Genomic DNA, 17,811 nt, shown 5'->3' on the forward strand with positions numbered 1-17,811 from the left:
GGAAAACCGCCTTTCCCAGGGTGCTGGGAGATGGGGGTGTCACCGTACCCGACAGAGCCAGGCGGTCCTTGGCGTTGTGGCACTGGATCTGCCCGATCCTGTTGCAGAGCGACGTCACTTTGGTGTGTAACCACTCCAGCTCGTAGGTGGAACCATCCACCTGAAAGCAAAAGGAGAGAGTCGGCCTCTGAGACACCCAACGCCCTTCAGCACAATCGCCCACGGGCCCCAGCGCACCCCAAACCACATCTACCCAACAGAAGGCAATTGCGCTACAACCTGTTTGCCTTTTAACCCCTGAACTGGGAGAAACGGGAGGTCTGGAACTCAATTTGAGGGGGCTGACACACAGAATCCCCACTAAATTGCTAACTCCTGCTTTTGCTCCTCCTTATCTCACCACCATGGTCCACAAAACACGTTTGCAGGGCAGAACCCACATCTTATTTCACAGAATCTACTTGGTTGGAAGGGACCTTTGAGATCATCGAGTCCAACCAACAACAAAAAAACAAACAAACAAAAAAAACAACAAAAAAACCCACCACACACCACCAAAACCAAACCAAAACAAACACCCACAACCACACACCACCCCACCCACAAACAGACACAAACCAACAATCTCGGGCACTAGAGCATGCCCTGAAGTGCCATATCTACACGTTCTTTAAATACCTCCAGGGATGGCGACTCCACCACCTCCCTGGGCAGGCTGTTCCAGTGCCTGACCACCCTCTCAGTAAAGTCATTCTTCCTAATATCTAATCTAAACCTCCCCTGCCCCAACTTCAGACCATTTCCTCTGGTCCTGTCATTATTCCCTTGGGAGAAGAGGCCAACACCCACCTCTCTACAACCTCCTTTCAGGGAGTTGCAGAGGGCAATGAGGTCTCCCCTCAGCCTCCTCTTCTCCAAACTAAACATGCCCAGTTCCCTCAGCCTCTCCTCGTGTGACTTGTTCTCCAGACCCCTCACCAGCTTGGTGGCTCTCCTCTGGACATGCTCCAGCAGCTCAATGTCCTTCCTGTAGTGAGGGGCCCAGAACTGAACACAGCCCTCAAGGCGAGGCCTCACCAGTGCCCAGTACAGAGGCACCATCACTGCCCTGCTCCTGCTGGCCACGCTGTTCCTGATAGAGGCCAGGATGCCGTTGGCCTTCTTGGCCACCTGGGCACACTGCTGGCTCATTTCCATAGTATCTACACCAAATCTCTCTGTATTTTCAGAGATGCCCCATAATCTGTTTATCTGCCCAAGGGAAACACCAACATCAGGTTCTTCTGAAAGCCAGACCCTGTATCACCTGCCAAACTGTAAAGGGAAAAAAGAAAAATGCAATTGTTTTAGTCCGTTACCTGTTGAATCCTATCGAGCGCCTCGATAACGCAGATGTAATCCAGGTAGACCAGCCCCGCCACCTCCCAGTCCTGGATGAGAGCACTGCGCTCCGGAGGGGCCAGATCTTCCAGGAATCCTTTCAGGTACTTGTAGTTCTCGTTAATAATGGCATCTGAAGAGAAAAAGCGTGTTAGAAACGGAGCAAAAGGGTCTCCTACCAGTCAGGAACAGGGATTGATAGAGAAAAAGCAACTAATGGACTGTACTCTGGGTGAGTTTTGTAATTCCTTGGCACCAGCAGCCACGGCCAGAAACGCTTACTTGATTTGAGCTACAAAAGGTAAATCGAAGGCCATCCCATTTCCTAGAGCACAGAGACCCCCAGGATCAGGGCTCCAGGGAAGCCACCGCTGCCTTTGCTCCCTGAGGCACCTCTCAGCGCAGCAAGGCCATTTCCTCTTGTCCCATGGTCTGTTCCTTGGGAGAAGAGACAGACCCCCCCCGGCTACACCCTCCTTTCAGGGAGTTGGAGAGAGCGAGAAGGTCTCCCCTCAGCCTCCTTTTCTCCAGGCCGAACACCCCCAGCTCCCTCAGAAGTTCTCCAGACCCTTCTCCTTGTGCTCCAGACCCCTCACCAGCTCCGTTGCCCTTCTCTGGACACGCTCCAGCCCCTCAAGGTCTTTCCTGTCCTAGAGGGGCCCAAAACTGGACTCAGCCCTCGAGGTGGGGTTTCACCAGTGCCCGGTCCAGGGAGACGATCACTGCCCCAGTCCTGCTGGCCACACTGTTCCTGACACAGGCCAGGATGCTGGTGGCCTCCTTGGCCACCTGGGCACGCTGCTGGATCCTATTCAGCCTCTGTTGACCAACACCCCCAGGTCCTTTTTTGCCCGGAAGCTCTCTAGGAGAAAAACTAGGAGAGCAGACTCACCTGAGGCTAAGTGCCGGACAACCAGCTTGTGACACTGGTTCCAGTGCCCAGCCTTGAACAAGAAAAGGGCTTCTTTGTGCTTGTCACCGTCCATCCTGGCTCGAACCGCCTTCGCTTCATGAATCCACTCTGGGGGGACGCAGAGCCTCTGCGTCAGGAAAGTCTCCTTGGCCCAAGACTCGGGGGTCTCGCAGAGGACGCAGTGGCGGTTTAGCAGCTCCCGCACGGCTTTCTCCCGGATGCTGGGGGGGTGGGGAAGAGGGGACACGGCATTATTCCTACGAGAAATCCTTCATTTCACACCATCAGAACATCCACTTCAAGACCAAAAGCCAGGGACTGAAGGAGGAAGCAGAGAAAACTGCTTTATACTGGTGACAGCAGAGGCACAGGCGTAACAGGCTTAATGCAGGGTATTAAGAAAAGTTCTAAAATCAGATTAATTCCTTCAGTCCTTTCCACTAAGAAACAAGGTATCGCTAGTCTTTTGTAGCATCTTAAGTGTTGTAAGCTTAAAAGCATTTAGAAGGCCTCTAAAAGTAATATATAGGCTCTATCTGTAGTTATCAGTTGGAAATAAAATACTATTGCAATGTATTACTGGTAACTGTAAACATCAATGGCACAGAATCCCAGAATCACCTTGGTTGGAAGGGACCTTTTAAGATCATCTGGTCCAACCACAATAAGCAAGAGAGACTTTTCCAGACAAGATGTATTATTTACAAGTTCAAGACAATTTTTTGTTAAGTACGTATTTTGCCACAGAAGCAAAACATGCATTTTGGCGATTCCCACGCTTTTGCTGCAAACAGAATCACAGTGATCTGGGGTGGCAGGGACCTCTGGAGATCATCTAGTCCAACCCCCTGCCAGAGCAGGTCCACCCAAAGCAGGTTGCACAGAAAACGTCCAGGTGGGTTCTGAATGTCTCCAGAGATGTTCCCCTGTCTGGGGACAGGACAAGAGGAAACGGGCACAAACTTGACCATAGGAAGTTCCATCTCAACATGAGGAGGAACGGCTTTCCTGTGAGGGTGGCAGAGCCCTGGAAGAGGCTGCCCAGAGAAGGTGTGGAGTCATCTTCTCTGGAGACATTCAAACCCACCTGGACACGTTCCTGTGCGACCTGCTCTGGGTGACCCTCCTCTGGCAGGGGGTTGGACTAGGGGGAGTCTCCAGAGGTCCCTGCCAACCCCAGATCATTCATTCATTCACACAATTTCTCCAAGGGGCATGAAGTTCTCCAGCTGCCCAGTCCCAGTTTAACGGAAGAGAAGCCATGCTCATTACGGAACACACAGCAGGTCTTTTAAAACAGAAAACGTGTTATTTTCAAGGCAGAAAAAACTTAAAAAAAAATATCTTTTACTCACTGCGTATTGGGCTCGTGCAGCAGCACAAAAACGGCCCATTCCCAGAGACCTTCGCTTTCCAGCTGGGCGGCGTAGCTGGCGTTGAGCACCCCCTGCCCCTGCTTGGAGAGGTGGGAATAATTCAGGGCCCGGAGCACTTCCCACAGGTGCCAGCTCAGGCGATAGTCCAGAGGGTCGGACGTAACGCTCCGGGGATCCAGCAGCTGGTCAAGCTCGTAGGCCCTGAGGGAGAAATATTTGCGATGTTAACAGCTAGTTGTGTCCGCATAAAAGAATGAGAAATCGGTGCTACCGAGTTCCTTCCCTTCACCCACCTCCAGTGATTCCCCTGATGTGATTTATTGTGGCTGTGGGGGTTTGGGGTTTGCTGGCGCTTTGTTTTTTGGGGGTTATTTTTTGGGGGGTTGTTGTTGGGTTGTTTGGGTTTTTTTTGTGGTGGTTTTTTGTTAATGTTGAGTTTGGTTTTTTTTTTTTTTCCTTAAAGACAGGAGCAAGTGCTAAGTTTCTTTCGCTCTTCTTCTGAGCCTGCATCCAGACTGTCACGGCCTTTTCTTTCCCACGGGCTCCCCCTGCAGATTTCCCAAAGCCTTCAAAAAAAGGCAGCTCCGGTGAAGCGAGACGACTGAGCACTTCAAGCAAGGAAAACACGCAAGAAAAACCCCACAAACGTGCTCCAACGCTTGTGTTTCATCCCCTCTACCATCACCAGCAGCGACAGCATCACACGCTCCGTAAGGGCGTACACACAAGGCAGGTTTTTGACCACCCAAGCCCACACCGAAGCTGGTTTCACACCCCCAGTTTGGGAATTCGAGAAGTCACCGACCGATCAAGATTTTTTTCAGTAGTTTTTGAACTCTTCACCCATTTACCTGTCACTGTAGAGCTTCAACAGATGGAAACAGACGTCTCTCAGAGGTCTCCCCGCATTCTCGTCTTCTTCAATTACACAACCAGAATCTTCCAGGTAAGGAGGCAGGGGACAGCAGGCGTATTTCTCACACTCCGCTGTGTTCTAAAGGAAGAGGTTTAACAGGGAGTTTCAAGAAAATACTCTGAACAAAACTGCTCTCTCAATCCCACGCCGCTCAGCAGGCTCACGGGCGCGTTTCTGCTTCAAAGTACAAGGTGCACCCTTCAACACACACAGCGACTCCAAACTAACATGACAATAAAAAGAAAAAAAAAAATCTAAAATGCCCAAAACGCTTTGGCAGGTGTGACTTCACCTCACACCAAGCCCTTAAAGCCACCGTGGAGGTACAGCCAGCTCTCACATACACACACAGCCTGAGCTCCTGAGTGACTTACTGCACTCTCCAACTCCCTGAAAGGAGGGTGTAGCCAGGGGGGATCTGTCTCTTCTCCCAAGGAACAAGCCATGGGACAAGAGGAAATGGCCTCAAGTTGCTCCAGGGGAGGTTGAGGATGGAGCTTGGGAACAATTTCTTCCTGGAAAGGGTTGTGAAGCCTTGGCAGAGGCTGCCCAGGGCAGTGGTGGAGTCACCATCCCTGGAGGGATTTCAAAGCCGGGCAGAGGTGGTGCTGAGGGACATGGGTCAGTGGTGGGTTTGTCAGTGGTGGGGTGATGGTTGGACTCCCATCGTCTGAAAGGTCCCCTCCAACCTTAACAATTCCATGATTCTGTGATTCTATTAAGCACACATCAATGAGAAGTTACCAGACCCGATGCTGTGCTTGGGCTACCTTTAGACATTGAGATCATGGGCTGAACTATCTTTACTTAAATGATTAAACACTTTTTTTCAACAGAACCCTTTGTCTCCCTGTAGACAGAGTCTGACAGCTCGACAAGGCTTTGCATAATGCATGGAGCCTGTAGGACTCGCTGCAGGAACAGCAAGTGCACAGCAAGGCGTGTGTTAAGCAATGACTATTTTAGAAGCCAGGAGCTGAGCATTTATCATCACACCAGGAAAACAGACTGGCCACCCAGCTCTAACGGCCACTACCCATCTTCCTCATTTTGTCTGGCCGTCAAACGCCTGGAAAGACTCAATCGGTGGGAGATATGCTTCACAGAATCACAGGGGTTGGCAGGGGCCTCTGGAGACCCTCCAGTCCAACCCCCTGCCAGAGCAGGTCCACCCAGAACAGGTTGCACAGAAAATGTCCAGGCGGGTTCTGAATGTCTCCAAAGATGGAGACTCCACCACCTCTCTGGGCAGCCTCTTCCAGGGCTCTGCCACCCTCACAGCAAAGAAGTTCCTCCTCATGTTTAGGTGGAACTTATGTTCAAGCTCGTGCCCGTTCCCTCTTGTCCTGTCCCTGGGCACCACTGGAAAAAGACTGGCCCCATCCTCCTGACACCCACCCTTTAAGTATTTATAGGTGTTGATCAGATCCCCCCTCAGTCTTCTCTTCTCCAGACTAAAAAGACCCAAGTCCCTCAGCCTTTCCTCATTAAGAGAGATCTTCTAGTCCCCTCATCATCTTCGCAGCCTCCGCTGGACTCCCTCCAGCAGTTCCCTGTCCTTCTGGAACTGGGGGGCCAAGAACTGGTCCCAGTGCTCCAGCTGTGGCCTCCCCAGGGCAGAGCAGAGGGGGAGGATGACCTCCCTCCACCTGCTGGCCACGCTCTTCTTAATGGCCCCCCAGGAGACCATTGGCCTCCTTGGCCACAAAGGCACATTGCTGGCTTACGGGCAACTTGTTGCCCACCAAGACTCCCAGGTCACCCCAAATAAGTCACTCCCAGAACACCCCAAAGAGCAGGTCCTAAGCTCCTCAAGTGACCAGAATTACCAACAGGTTCAACCCCAGTGCTTTCTTCCCATTCCAGAGGGGGAAGGAACATTCCCATCAAAGTAAACTGCTGCAAAAACTCATTATTTGAGGTGCTGAAGGAAACAAACAGATGCTGTGACAACTGAAATAACAAACCCATACGCAATTCCATACTCGGCACCTCTGCAGCGGTACTTGACTAGAAGCCTCAGGGCAGCACCAGAGAGTTAATGGTTCCAAGAAAGATCTCTTTTTCCCCAGGCACGACTGACCCACCTGAAACGCAGACTCGTACATGGCAAGGGCCTTGGACACAGAAGCTGTTGGTGGCAGCAGGTACCAGAGGTGGACGGCCAGGCAGCGCTTCCAGTCCAGCAGCGAGCACACATTGATACTTATTCTCTCCGATAATTGCCACACCTGAAGAAACACATTACTAAATTTAAGTTGAATTTATCACACAACGGTCAGTACACACCGGGCGTGCAACAGTAAGAGGTTATGTTAGTGAAAAAGCACGTCGCCACCTTCTATTTCTTCCCTGCTGTGTACCACATACTGGGGCTGAGCAGCTTAAACATACAGTGGTCAAGAAGGGGAAGCCCATATTAAGGGCTTAAGGTCCTTAAGGTCCCTGAGGGGAGACCTTTATCTCTCCAACTCCCTGAAAGGAGGGTGTAGCCAGAGGGGTCAGTCTCTTCTCCCAAGGAACAGGCCATGGGACAAGAGGAAATGGCTCAAGTTGCACCAGGGGAGATTGAGGATGGAGATTGGGTACAATTTCTTTCTGGAAAGGGTTGTGAAGCCTTGGCAGAGGCTGCCCAGGGCAGTGGTGGAGTTGCCATCCCTGGAGGGATTTCAAAGCCAGGCAGAGGTGGTGCTGAGGGACACGGGTCAGTGGTGGGTTTGTCAGTGTTGGGTTGATGGTTGGACTCCCACGGTCTGAAAGGTCCCTTCCAACCTCCACCATTCTATGATTCTAAGTCAAATCAACCCCAAACAGCCCAATAACAGAAAACTTACAGGCTTTCCCGCGAGCAGGGCGAAGATCCGCAGCCTCTCCTCCTGGATGAAGCAGTCTGCCTGCAGGCTGTGCCAGTCCACCAGCTGCATGGTGAGCAGGTCCCGCACGGGCTGGCTGCCGGCCAGCTGGGAGAGCAGCAGAGCCAGCCTGTGGTCACCTGGGACAGGGGACAACAGAACATCAGGCCAATCTCCCCACCTACCCCTCCGTTTCTGAGCTTCCATCAGCCCACAGCTGCAATATCGGGTTGCGAGCACAATTTCTCATGAAATAAACCACTCCATGAACACCCACCAGAACGGGAGCAGGGGGGAGAAGACAAAAGGCGTGGGAAGGACAGACTCCCCCCAAAGGAGGGGGGGAATGAACGAATGGGAAAAATGAACGATTGGGAAAAGTTTTAAGATTTGAGCCGACATAAAAGACAGAGATGAAACCAGCCATTAGGCTCTGAAAATATGTTTTTAAAACCAACGTAAGGCGCTTACCAGAAGCTCAATTAAAAATTACAGTAATTAAAAAACCTTTCAAAGGAGACAATATCCCAAAACCCAGTTCCAAATGCAATACAGCACCAGTTCCTAACCCCAGGGGAGCTGACACAAGCCAGCGTGAATATGACCAGGTTCTCCAGCAGCAGGCAGACAAGCCACCCCCACGTTAATCACTGACCCAGGGAAACTCCGCACTCACGAGAGGCCAGTTACTATCAGATCTCTAAATTGAAATTCTTCTTTATGTGTCTTCCTCCTACCCCTAAAAAGCTGAGATTTAAGCATCTTACCCGACTGCTGCGCCAGCCTGCAAGCTTCCCCAATTCTCTTCCCAGTGAGGCAGCTGAAGACAGCCTCTACGTGGTTGCCGTGTCGGCACAGAGAGACTTCCTCCTCAATCCGCCCCGCGGCCGTCTCCGACAGCCAGCGAGAGAAGGCTCTCCTGCGCTCCAGGGCCAGGACATAATCGCTGGGTTCCTCCAAGCTGGCCTCCAGCTCCTTCAGGTTCCCCCAAATCGCTTCACATAAAGTCCATGTCAAGCCCCAGTGCTTCACAACAGCTGTCGGGACAGAGTATCTCAGTCATAAGGAGTGAAAAAATACAGAATATTTAGAATCACAGAATGGTTTGGGTTAGGAACTCGATGATCTTTAAGGTCCCTTCCAACTCTAACCATTCTATGATTCAGTTCCAACCCCCTGCCATGGGCAGGGACATCTCCCGCTAGACCAGGCTGCTCAAGAGACAACCCTGTAGGACAACCGTAAAGGTATCCTTCTGTTACGAGTGGATGCAGGAATTCAGCTCCCTGTAGGCAATCAGCCACATGCTTTCAGAAAGAATGCTGAGGTACAGTCACTTTTTCTGTTTTATTCACATTTCCCTGCTCTGAAACCTGAAAAATCAAATCTGAACTGGACAGTTTTCCAGATTCACCATCCCCGCTGTGAAAAGAATGATGCCACACTCACTCTCTGTCACTGCAGGGTCCTCGGAAGCCTTCCTGACCCACTCAGCGTAGTCGTGAATGGCAGAAACCCCTGGGTTGGGTGCCAGCAGGGGACAGTGCTCATCCATGTGGACAGTGCTGTGTTTCAGCTTTATCTCCAGGGGGATGAGGTACAGCTCTTTGTCCCTGTCCATCTTCCGTTGCTCCAAGCTCAGCTTCTCCACATGAACCTTGAAAGAGGATTCCGAGAGTCTGGAGGAAAAAAAAACCAGAAGATAAAAGCAGGTAGCAACGGTCCGAGTTGTTTTCCATGGAAGCGAACTCGACCCATCACAGAGCACCTGCACTCTGCAGCTCGTCTTAATTTTAACAGGAAGACAGTAAGACCTTGGATCCAAGGTCTTCTCCTAGGTATGAGGAACCTGGTTAGCGCCTGAGGCTCAGACCCAGACTTGGCACATAAACCTCACTGAGCTGGGCACCTCCAGCTCTCAAAAGGCAATTAGCACATCTTAGCACACCCCAGCTCCTTTTGTGAGCGCACCTCGTTCTGCCAATCAGTCAGCTACGCTGGAGACCAGCAACCGAACAAGCTTTTTGAAAGACTAAAATGGTAGAAAATTTAGGTATATTCCAGTTAAATTTAGGTGTGAAGCTTCACAGCCCAGGAAGGGTCTGTATTCCGCTTTATATACAAGCGGAATTGTAGGGATCTGAATTCAGAAGCTAAACAAGAAATCATAGAATCACGGAATGGTCTGGGTGGGAAGAGACCTTAAAGACCACCCAGGTCCATCCAGGGACACCTCCTACCAGAGCAGGTTGCTCCAAGCCCCCTACAACCTGGACTTGAACCCCTCCAGGGATGGGGCAGCCACAGCTTCTCGGGGCAACCTGGGCCAGGCTCTCACCACCCTCACAGCAAAGAACTTCTTCCCCACATCTCATCTCCATCTCCCCTCTTTCAGTGTCAAACCCTTCCCCCTCCTCCTATGGCTCCCCTCCCTCATCAAGAGTCCCTCCCCAGCTTTCCTGGAGTCCCCTCCTTTAGGGACTGGAAGGGGCTCCAAGGTCTCCCCGGAGCCTTCTCTTCTCCAGGCTGAACCCCCCCAACTCTCTCAGCCTGTCCTCACAGCAGAGGGGCTCCAGCCCTCCCAGCATCTCCCTGGCCTTGTCTTAGGCAGCACAGATATCCTCAGGGAGAATCAATGATTAGAAGCTTCCTGGACAACAATTTTGAACTTTCTCTCTTTAACCTTTTGCTGGATGAAGGTGCTATTTACTTGTTAAAAGAATAACTCCTCTTATTACGACACTGAGATAAAGATTTTTGTGAAGTAGCAGCCTGAAGGAAACCTCCACGGCTAACGTGATCTTCCACCACTTCTCCATCTCAAAAGGAATATTAAGCTGAATTTCAAGAAGTTACCAACCTACAACCAGGATTCTTTCAAACACGAAGAGAGAGTGTCTCAAAACCACCCTGAAGGGAACTACTACTCACGATTTTGGAGCCACAGGAGTCGGCAGGAATCCATATTCCACAGACTCACACTGAAGCTCTTCTATTTCAGTTGATCCACTCAAGGGATCTCCACAATTGACCAGTGTCCAGTTGGGTCCCCAACCAACGCGGAACGAGCGGCCCATGAAGAGGGCCATGTCCATCAGCAGCTTCCCTTTCCTGTAGGTGATGGACTTCTCCAGAGGTACGAGCCCCTGCTGCCTGCGGACCCCGACGGTTTTCATCTGTACCTCGGGGACGGATGGTGGCACAGAGAAGGCAGACGCCAAGGGAGAAGTCGCCGACCAAAGGGCAAGGGAAGGGGGACTGCCCAAAGTCCTCGGTCCCTTCAAGTCTTGCAGAGCAGCACTCGGCGGCTGGAAAATGGTGTTGGCAAATTTTGACTGCAGCAGCCCACCGACTAGAGGGAAGAAGCGGGGAGAACGCGTGAGTGAAGGGGGCGCTCACCTTTCAGGCAGGACATTTCTGGTATTTTAAAGGTTTTTGGGTACTCGAGCAGCCAGTGAGAACATCTGCTGGGTTTGGGATGGTACCAGAGAGCTAAGCACAACGATTTGCAGTGCAAAACGCACCGGGCACAGCTTATTCTGCAGTATCCAAACCGAAGCACGTGGTATTACAGTAAGAACAGTACAGTCGCACCCCCAAATCTGCAGTTTCCAAAGAAGTCACTAATTGAACAGGTATTGTCAGAGTTAGACCACCGGAACAGAAGCATCTCACAGAGAAAGCAGACACCAACTGCGATTAGCAGGATCAGGGCTGAAACTGTCCCCACAGAAACATCTCAGGTCTGCCCGTTTAACTCAGAAAGCAACTCCACGCTTCCATCAAAGGTATTATTCCTACCGAGATCACCAGTTAGAGGATATACTGGGTGTAGATGGTAAGGTGTTGGTAGTGGAGGGGCCGCAGGGGTGGTCTCTGTGAGAAGAGGCCAGGGGTTGCCCTGCGTTGGACACAGCTGGTGCCCACCATGGACCCACCGCAGGTCACAGCTGGGCCCATCGGGGGAGTTTGTGGCATTTCTGAACCAATTTGCAAAGCTGGTGATGCCTCTGTGAGATCTTAAGAGAGGGCAGAAAATGTCACACAGGCAGGAAGGAGGGAAAAAATCCAGAAAAAGTGAAAGCACCAGAATAGGCACCAAGCTCAGAGGAGAAGGAGGTATTTCCACTGCAGCCTGGGGGAGAGGACAATGTTGGAGCAGGGGAAAAAAGGGTGAGGGACAAAGGGGGACAGAGAGGAACTGGCCACAACCCCCCATTCCCCATCCCCGCTGGGGTGTGGAGGAGGTAGAAGAGTCAGGAATGAAGGAGGGAAGTTGAGCCTGGAAAAGGGGACAGAGTATTAAAGAGTTGTTCCCATTTCTCTCTGTTTCTCTTGTGACAGCACCTGGAAAACAGACTTGACAGGAGTAAAATTAATTTGTTGCCAGTTAAAATTAGGTTTGTGTAACGAGAAACAATCTCCCTGTCTTTATCTCAACCCAAGAGCTTTTTTCCCCACCCAATTTTCACCCCGTGCTGTCGAGGAAGGGGAGTGAGAGCGCAGCTGGGTGGGCAGCTGGGCAAAGCTCACAACACACAACTGCTGTGCCGTAGGTTCAGCCAGCAACAGGATTTTCCCGTTAATATTTGAATCAAGCTCTTTTTTTCCACGTGGTTTGTGGTTTCTCACAATACCTGAGTATCTTTTCTGTCCTTGGGATTTGGAAATGGGGAGCCTCGGAGAACAGATCTCTTGAGAAGTGTCCATTTTTACAGGTTGCTTCCCAGGATAATGATCCAGGATCAAATCCAGGTCATCTTCATCGGCAAGCAAGGAAGCTTTCATAATCTAAAAAAGAAAAAAAAAAAAGGTGATAAACCAAGCCTGCACATTAGCGATCACACTTGCAGCAGCAGCTCATCTAATTAGCTCCCTTCCCAATCAAGATAACTTCCACGTGTTGCACGTGACAACACACTCACGCCACAAATATTTCAAGCAGCAGTGAAGGCGCACAGCTCAGGAGAGCTCATCAGCTGACGATTAACTTGTACAAACTACTAGTTAAATCAGTGTCACGGTACTCATTAGCACGGGTGTGAAATCCTAAAATAATCATGTTTTCTGAGATGTGAGCTCTACCTACTTGTTTTTCAGCTTAAGTAAAAATTCCACTGTTTTTTCCTTACAAATAAAAACCATAGGTGGAAGCCCGTAAGTGCTCCAGGTAGTACACTTCCACCAAATCCCAAATCATCTTGTTTTCCACAGCCTGGCCCCGAGGCGGACCTGGCTATTAATTCAGCTTATCACACTGCCCACACTTGGGGAGGGACTCGAGCCATAGGAGGAGGGGGAAGGGTTTGACACTGAAAGAGGGGAGATGGAGATGAGATGTGGGGAAGAAGTTCTTTGCTGTGAGGGTGGTGAGAGCCTGGCCCAGGTTGCCCAGAGAAGCTGTGGCTGCTCCATCCCTGGAGGGGTTCAAGGCCAGGTTGGAGGGGGCTTGGAGCAACCTGCTCTGGTGGGAGGTGTCCCTGCCCAGGGCAGGGGGAGGGACTGGGGGGGGTTTCAGGTCCCTTCCAACCCAAACCATTCCATGATTCTATGAATTTGGAAATCTGAATTCTAGCCTTAAGATGATTTTAATTTCTGCATCAAGCTTTTCGTGTTGGTTTACCACAGAAAGGCAGAAGTCTAATATATGTCTTAATCACGCTCTAGGTGTGATCACAGAATGATATGGGGTCGCCAGGGACCTCTGGAGATCACCCAGTCCAACCCCCTGCCAGAGCAGGGTCACCCAGAACAGGTTGCACAGGAACATGTCCAAGTGGGTTTTGAACGTCTCCAGAGAAGGAGACTCCACCACCTCTCTGGGCAGCCTCTTCCAGGGCTCTGCCACCCTCACAGGAAAGAAGTTCCTCCTCATGTTGAGATGGAACTTCCTATGGTCAAGTTTGTGCCTGTTGCCCCTTGTCCTGTCACTGGACACCACTGAGAAAAGACTGGCCCCATCCTCCTGACACCCACCCTTTAAGCATTTATAGGCATTGATCAGATCCCCGCTCATCCTTTCCTCAGCAGAGAGATGCTCCAGTCCCTCATCATCTTTGTAGCCCTCTGCTGTCCCCTCTCCAGCAGTTCCCTGTCCTTCTGGAACTCGGGGGCCCAGAACTGGTCCCAGTGCTCCAGCTGTGGCCTCCCCAGGGCAGAGCAGAGGGGGAGGATGACCTCCCTCCACCTGGTGGTCACTGGTGATAAAAAGTTTATTACAAATGTGGTTTATAAACACTTCTGGGAGGCAAACGGAGAAGTTAGAGCGAGATATTACCAAGTCAAACCACAAAGAGACTCACCTGGAGGACGTGGGGGTTGATGCCCAGGGTGGAGGCGATGTGAGTGGAAGCGGGCACTGCCTCGGGTTCTTCGACCACAGTGTCCTCCGCCGTGGCCTCCTGGGGAGGGTCCTGGGTGATGTCTGCCATATCGCTGTCCAGTTCCACCACCCTGCCCAGCTGCTCCACCTCGGGGGGCTGCGGAGACACCAGAGGCCACGTCAGACAACCACAGACCGCAGCAGTTCACGGAAAGAGCATTCAATAGTTCCAACAATCACCTGCCAGCGAAGCGGAGCGCTCCCCTGCTGTGCCAAGACTCCACATTAAGGTTAGAGATGAGCATTTGTAACCCATTCCCGTTTTCTTCCGAGTTGTAACACAAGAGCACAAGTTAAAGCCAAGGAGAAGTCACTCTTTAGTGATGTCCTCCCGAAGTTAACCAAGTTCTGCCATTCAGTTTGAAAAACTATTCTTCAGCTTCCCCTTTTTCACGTGGCCAGCAAAAAAAAGAAGAGTTTTGCGCATCCCGTCTTCCTCCCCTTCTCCCTCAAAATGCTGCGACACAAAAAAAAAAAAGCATCCGGTCCCCAAGTTCCACCTGGGACTGAGCAACCAGTCTAAAAGCAGCGATTCTCCAGCATTAACGCATGGTGTCACCGGTGGCTGATGAGCAGATGAGTCACCGCAATACCTGCTTTGTTTCCCCAGCTGTGACGTAGCACCAACTAAAAACATCGAGTGTATATTCCATAAAGAATAGAAGTTTTAAAGTGGACACGAGCCCCTTCGAGACGGCTGGGTCCCACAGCGTGCGCACACACATGGAAAATTATTTTTAAATTTTAAACCAGGACACAACTGTCACTGGACTGGAAATTTGTGGGGTTTTCCCCGTGATATTCTACCTACCCCTAGCACATGAGCAGTTTAAAAGTTAAATATAGTCGTTCTTTTCTAATCTGCAGCTGAATTTCTCATCTCTAGTCCTAGTCCAAGGCAGGAGGAAGAATTAGTTATGAGAAGCAGACATCAGAAATGAACTCTGACCACTGCTGTGGCCACTGGTCCTGCCTGGCGTGCTTGCCGTGGGGACAGCAGTGAGCCCCCACGCTGGCACCAAACCAGCGTGTGACAGATCTGTCAGCTCTGCCACCAGGAACTGCACAACAGGACAAAACCCCCGGAGAACGTCATTCACTGCTGGTATCACACAGGTAACAGGCCAACCCAAAAGAAGCACCTGGCCCAGGAGTAATTAGCCTGTGCATCATTAGCCAAATGGCCTTCAGGTGGCTCCTGATGGGGTCTGACCCCAAACCTGGGCTCCAGGGCACTGGTTTTGCCCCAGTCTAATGACTCCTGCTGCTTAGATGTGAGCATCCTGTGAAACAGTCACACTTACAGCTTGGTTTCTAGCTGAAGCAATGCTCTGGAACGATGTACATGGATGAGAAAGGAACCGGTGGCAGGGAACACGTGGGAAGTCATGCCAAGGAACCCAACAGCCCACGGGAAATCATGCCAAGGAACCCAAGAGCATATTCAAACAGCTGCTTCTTAGCTCATTAGAATCAGCCAAGAAACACGATGAACATTATCAGATGAGGCAGATAAAATTAGACCAGGGGTCTGTAAAGCTAGAACTCAACAGCAGACATGGAAAGAGCCACGGCCGGTGGCATCGGAGTATGGGGAACAGATTTACAAGTCAAAATATGGTTACAAACACAAAAGTTTCACTACTCCCTTCATTGGGCTTTAATGCAGCCAGGCCCCTGGTGTAACCGTTTCCTGGGGACCTTGAAACATTAATAAATTCATTAATAGTCAAGTTAGTAAGGGAAGAAGAAACAACCCCAAATTTAGATCCTAAATGCTTCCTACAGACCAAAGAATATCAGACGCTTTACACACCAAGCGTTTGGCAAGTCTTTAAGCCGTGCTCTGAGTTTCTCAGAGGTTTGGGGAACGAAGCAAGATGTTTTGCTTATTTTCAGAAACAAAAGCTTTAATTGATGATATGCAAGTCAAAGGGATTAATTAACCCAGACGTGTTTTTGCTAAATACATTTGAATCTCTAAGACGGGCCTGAATAAGTCACACTTACTCCCAATATTTTTGACTGCTTAAACTGGGACCATCAGCTCTGGTCCCAGTTAGTCTGAACAAGAAGCAAGAAGGAAGACTGAAGGGTGGTCTGCGCGGGGCAGTCTGTCAGACAGCCATGTGTCCCTCTCAAACAAAATGCAAATATTTAAGGAATGTACTTCAGGAGAGCAGGATGAACCAGCAGGTTTTAATTAGCCTGAGGCAGGAGGAGGGATAAGGCAGCAGCTGGATGGTACTTTGGGGTTCTCCGAAGCCAGAATCCATAGAAGAGGTGGCAGCTCTCCTAATTTGTCACTACAGCAGCATGTTCTTCCCTGAGAGCAGACTGTGCTGTTCCTGGCTTTCTGGTTGTCCAGGACTGAGACTTCTGCCACGGGGATCTAGAAACACACCAGCACAGGTGGTACAGAAAGGCGTTTTGGTGAACTGGTGCCACCAGACCTTTGTTCTGGGCCCCTCTAACCTGCACCGAGACCTACAGCTGCAGAACTGGAATGGCTCAGGCTTTTCTGCAGAGGTTACAGGTGGATCACAAACTACCTGAGATTAAAAGCAATTCCCAGCTGATCCCTGAAGACAGGCTGGGAGAGCTGGGGGGGTTCAGCCTGGAGAAGAGAAGGCTCCGGAGAGACCTCAGAGCCCCTTCCAGTCCCTCAAGGAGGGGGCTCCAGGAAAGCTGGGGAGGGACTCTTGATGAGGGAGGGGAGCAATGGGACAAGGGGGAAGGGTTTGACACTGAAAGAGGGGAGATGGAGATGAGATGTGGGGAAGAACTTCTTTGCTGTGAGGGTGGTGAGAGCCTGGCCCAGGTTGCCCAGAGAAGCTGTGGCTGCTCCATCCCTGGAGGGGTTCAAGGCCAGGTTGGAGGGGGCTTGGAGCAGCCTGGTCTGGTGGGAGGTGTCCCTGGATGGAACTTGATGATCTTTAAGGTCCCTTCCCACCCAAACCATTCCATGAGTCTATAATGTTTTCCTAGGACAGAAGTAATGAAATTGCCCTTTTGCAGAAGTGTGACTCATTCTATCTCCTGACGCTATGAACACACTCCTGTCCAGAAGGGCTCTAAGTTACCCAAAGCCATTGGCCAATGAAGAGAAATGCTGCTGGAATGTCTCCTGGTTTCCAAAGGACTAGACCCAGTCAAAAAAAAAAAAAAAAAAAAGCAAGAAATAAAAATACCACAACAAAGCGTTCAAGCTATTGGGCACTGCTGCCTCTCGAGCTGTTTTTCATGCTTTGAGTTCAGAGATGCAGAAATAAAGGTGTTCTCCTCTACCTTCCCACGAGATGACACAGCAGAGAGCTGGTACTTGGCACCCTCCACGCAGCACTTGGCACAGGACCCGTGCCCGAGAGAGCTGCAGCTCGGCCATCGCCTTGCCCTACAGCCACGATTAGTGACGGGTAAAACAGAGAACCTGCCCACGAGCAGCAACAAAAACCTCTCGGCGAGTCTTATCCTGCTCCTGCGTCCCCTCCGCTTGGCCGTGGCTGCCCACAGCTCACTGCCACAGCCTGCCAATCGAGAGCCTGGTTTCGGGGGAAAAAAGATCTGCTCTGCACTTACTTTCTGGTTTTTGAGAAGTTACTTCAAAAAGATTCCGGTAGATCACGAACATTTACCATTAACACCTGGCATAAAGAGTGTTTTCTATCCCCTCAACAGCAGGATGCCTTACAAGAGGCTGGTTTTCACCAGCTAATTTCAGCTCCTAATTGACAATATCCACACTAATTACATTTGGAAAATGCAAGTGTATCAGCTGCAATCAGGCTAACCTTTAAAACCACATAAAAAGATTTTTCTATATTAACATTAGACTTTAAGGGGTTACCAATGAACCCCGTTCCACGGAGGATGTTTTACAGAGCTTTAGAAGCAGTCACATCCAAGCCAAACACATGTAGAAACCCAGCATGTAACCAGCCTTAAAAAATAATTTTTAATAAAAATAGAGCACATTCTTAAGGTATAAAGCA

General features: G+C 50.5%; 1 protein-coding gene across 9 annotated transcripts in view; it reads right to left on the bottom strand.

Moving 5' to 3' along the window:
* NUP98 (nucleoporin 98 and 96 precursor) overlaps positions 1 to 17,811 on the bottom strand; it is a 42,946-nt gene that overhangs the window by 2,819 nt on the left and 22,316 nt on the right. For 5 of the 9 annotated variants that reach the window (XM_074160567.1, XM_074160559.1, XM_074160575.1 and 2 more), the window contains 13 exons: positions 14,320 to 14,325; positions 13,740 to 13,916; positions 12,075 to 12,228; positions 10,369 to 10,789; positions 8,881 to 9,116; positions 8,205 to 8,474; positions 7,420 to 7,577; positions 6,673 to 6,816; positions 4,521 to 4,663; positions 3,649 to 3,870; positions 2,273 to 2,514; positions 1,359 to 1,513; positions 49 to 160 (listed from right to left, as the gene is read on the bottom strand). In XM_074160567.1, coding sequence (XP_074016668.1) covers positions 49 to 160; positions 1,359 to 1,513; positions 2,273 to 2,514; positions 3,649 to 3,870; positions 4,521 to 4,663; positions 6,673 to 6,816; positions 7,420 to 7,577; positions 8,205 to 8,474; positions 8,881 to 9,116; positions 10,369 to 10,789; positions 12,075 to 12,228; positions 13,740 to 13,916; positions 14,320 to 14,325 — 2,440 coding nt within the window. The remainder of the gene's footprint in view (positions 1 to 48; positions 161 to 1,358; positions 1,514 to 2,272; positions 2,515 to 3,648; positions 3,871 to 4,520; positions 4,664 to 6,672; positions 6,817 to 7,419; positions 7,578 to 8,204; positions 8,475 to 8,880; positions 9,117 to 10,368; positions 10,790 to 12,074; positions 12,229 to 13,739; positions 13,917 to 14,319; positions 14,326 to 17,811) is intronic. The other 4 variants (XM_074160550.1, XM_074160533.1, XM_074160524.1 and 1 more) reach the window with 3 other exon arrangements.

The sequence above is a fragment of the Numenius arquata genome, chromosome 1 (assembly GCF_964106895.1).
Source record: "Numenius arquata chromosome 1, bNumArq3.hap1.1, whole genome shotgun sequence".
NCBI lineage: Eukaryota > Metazoa > Chordata > Aves > Charadriiformes > Scolopacidae > Numenius > Numenius arquata.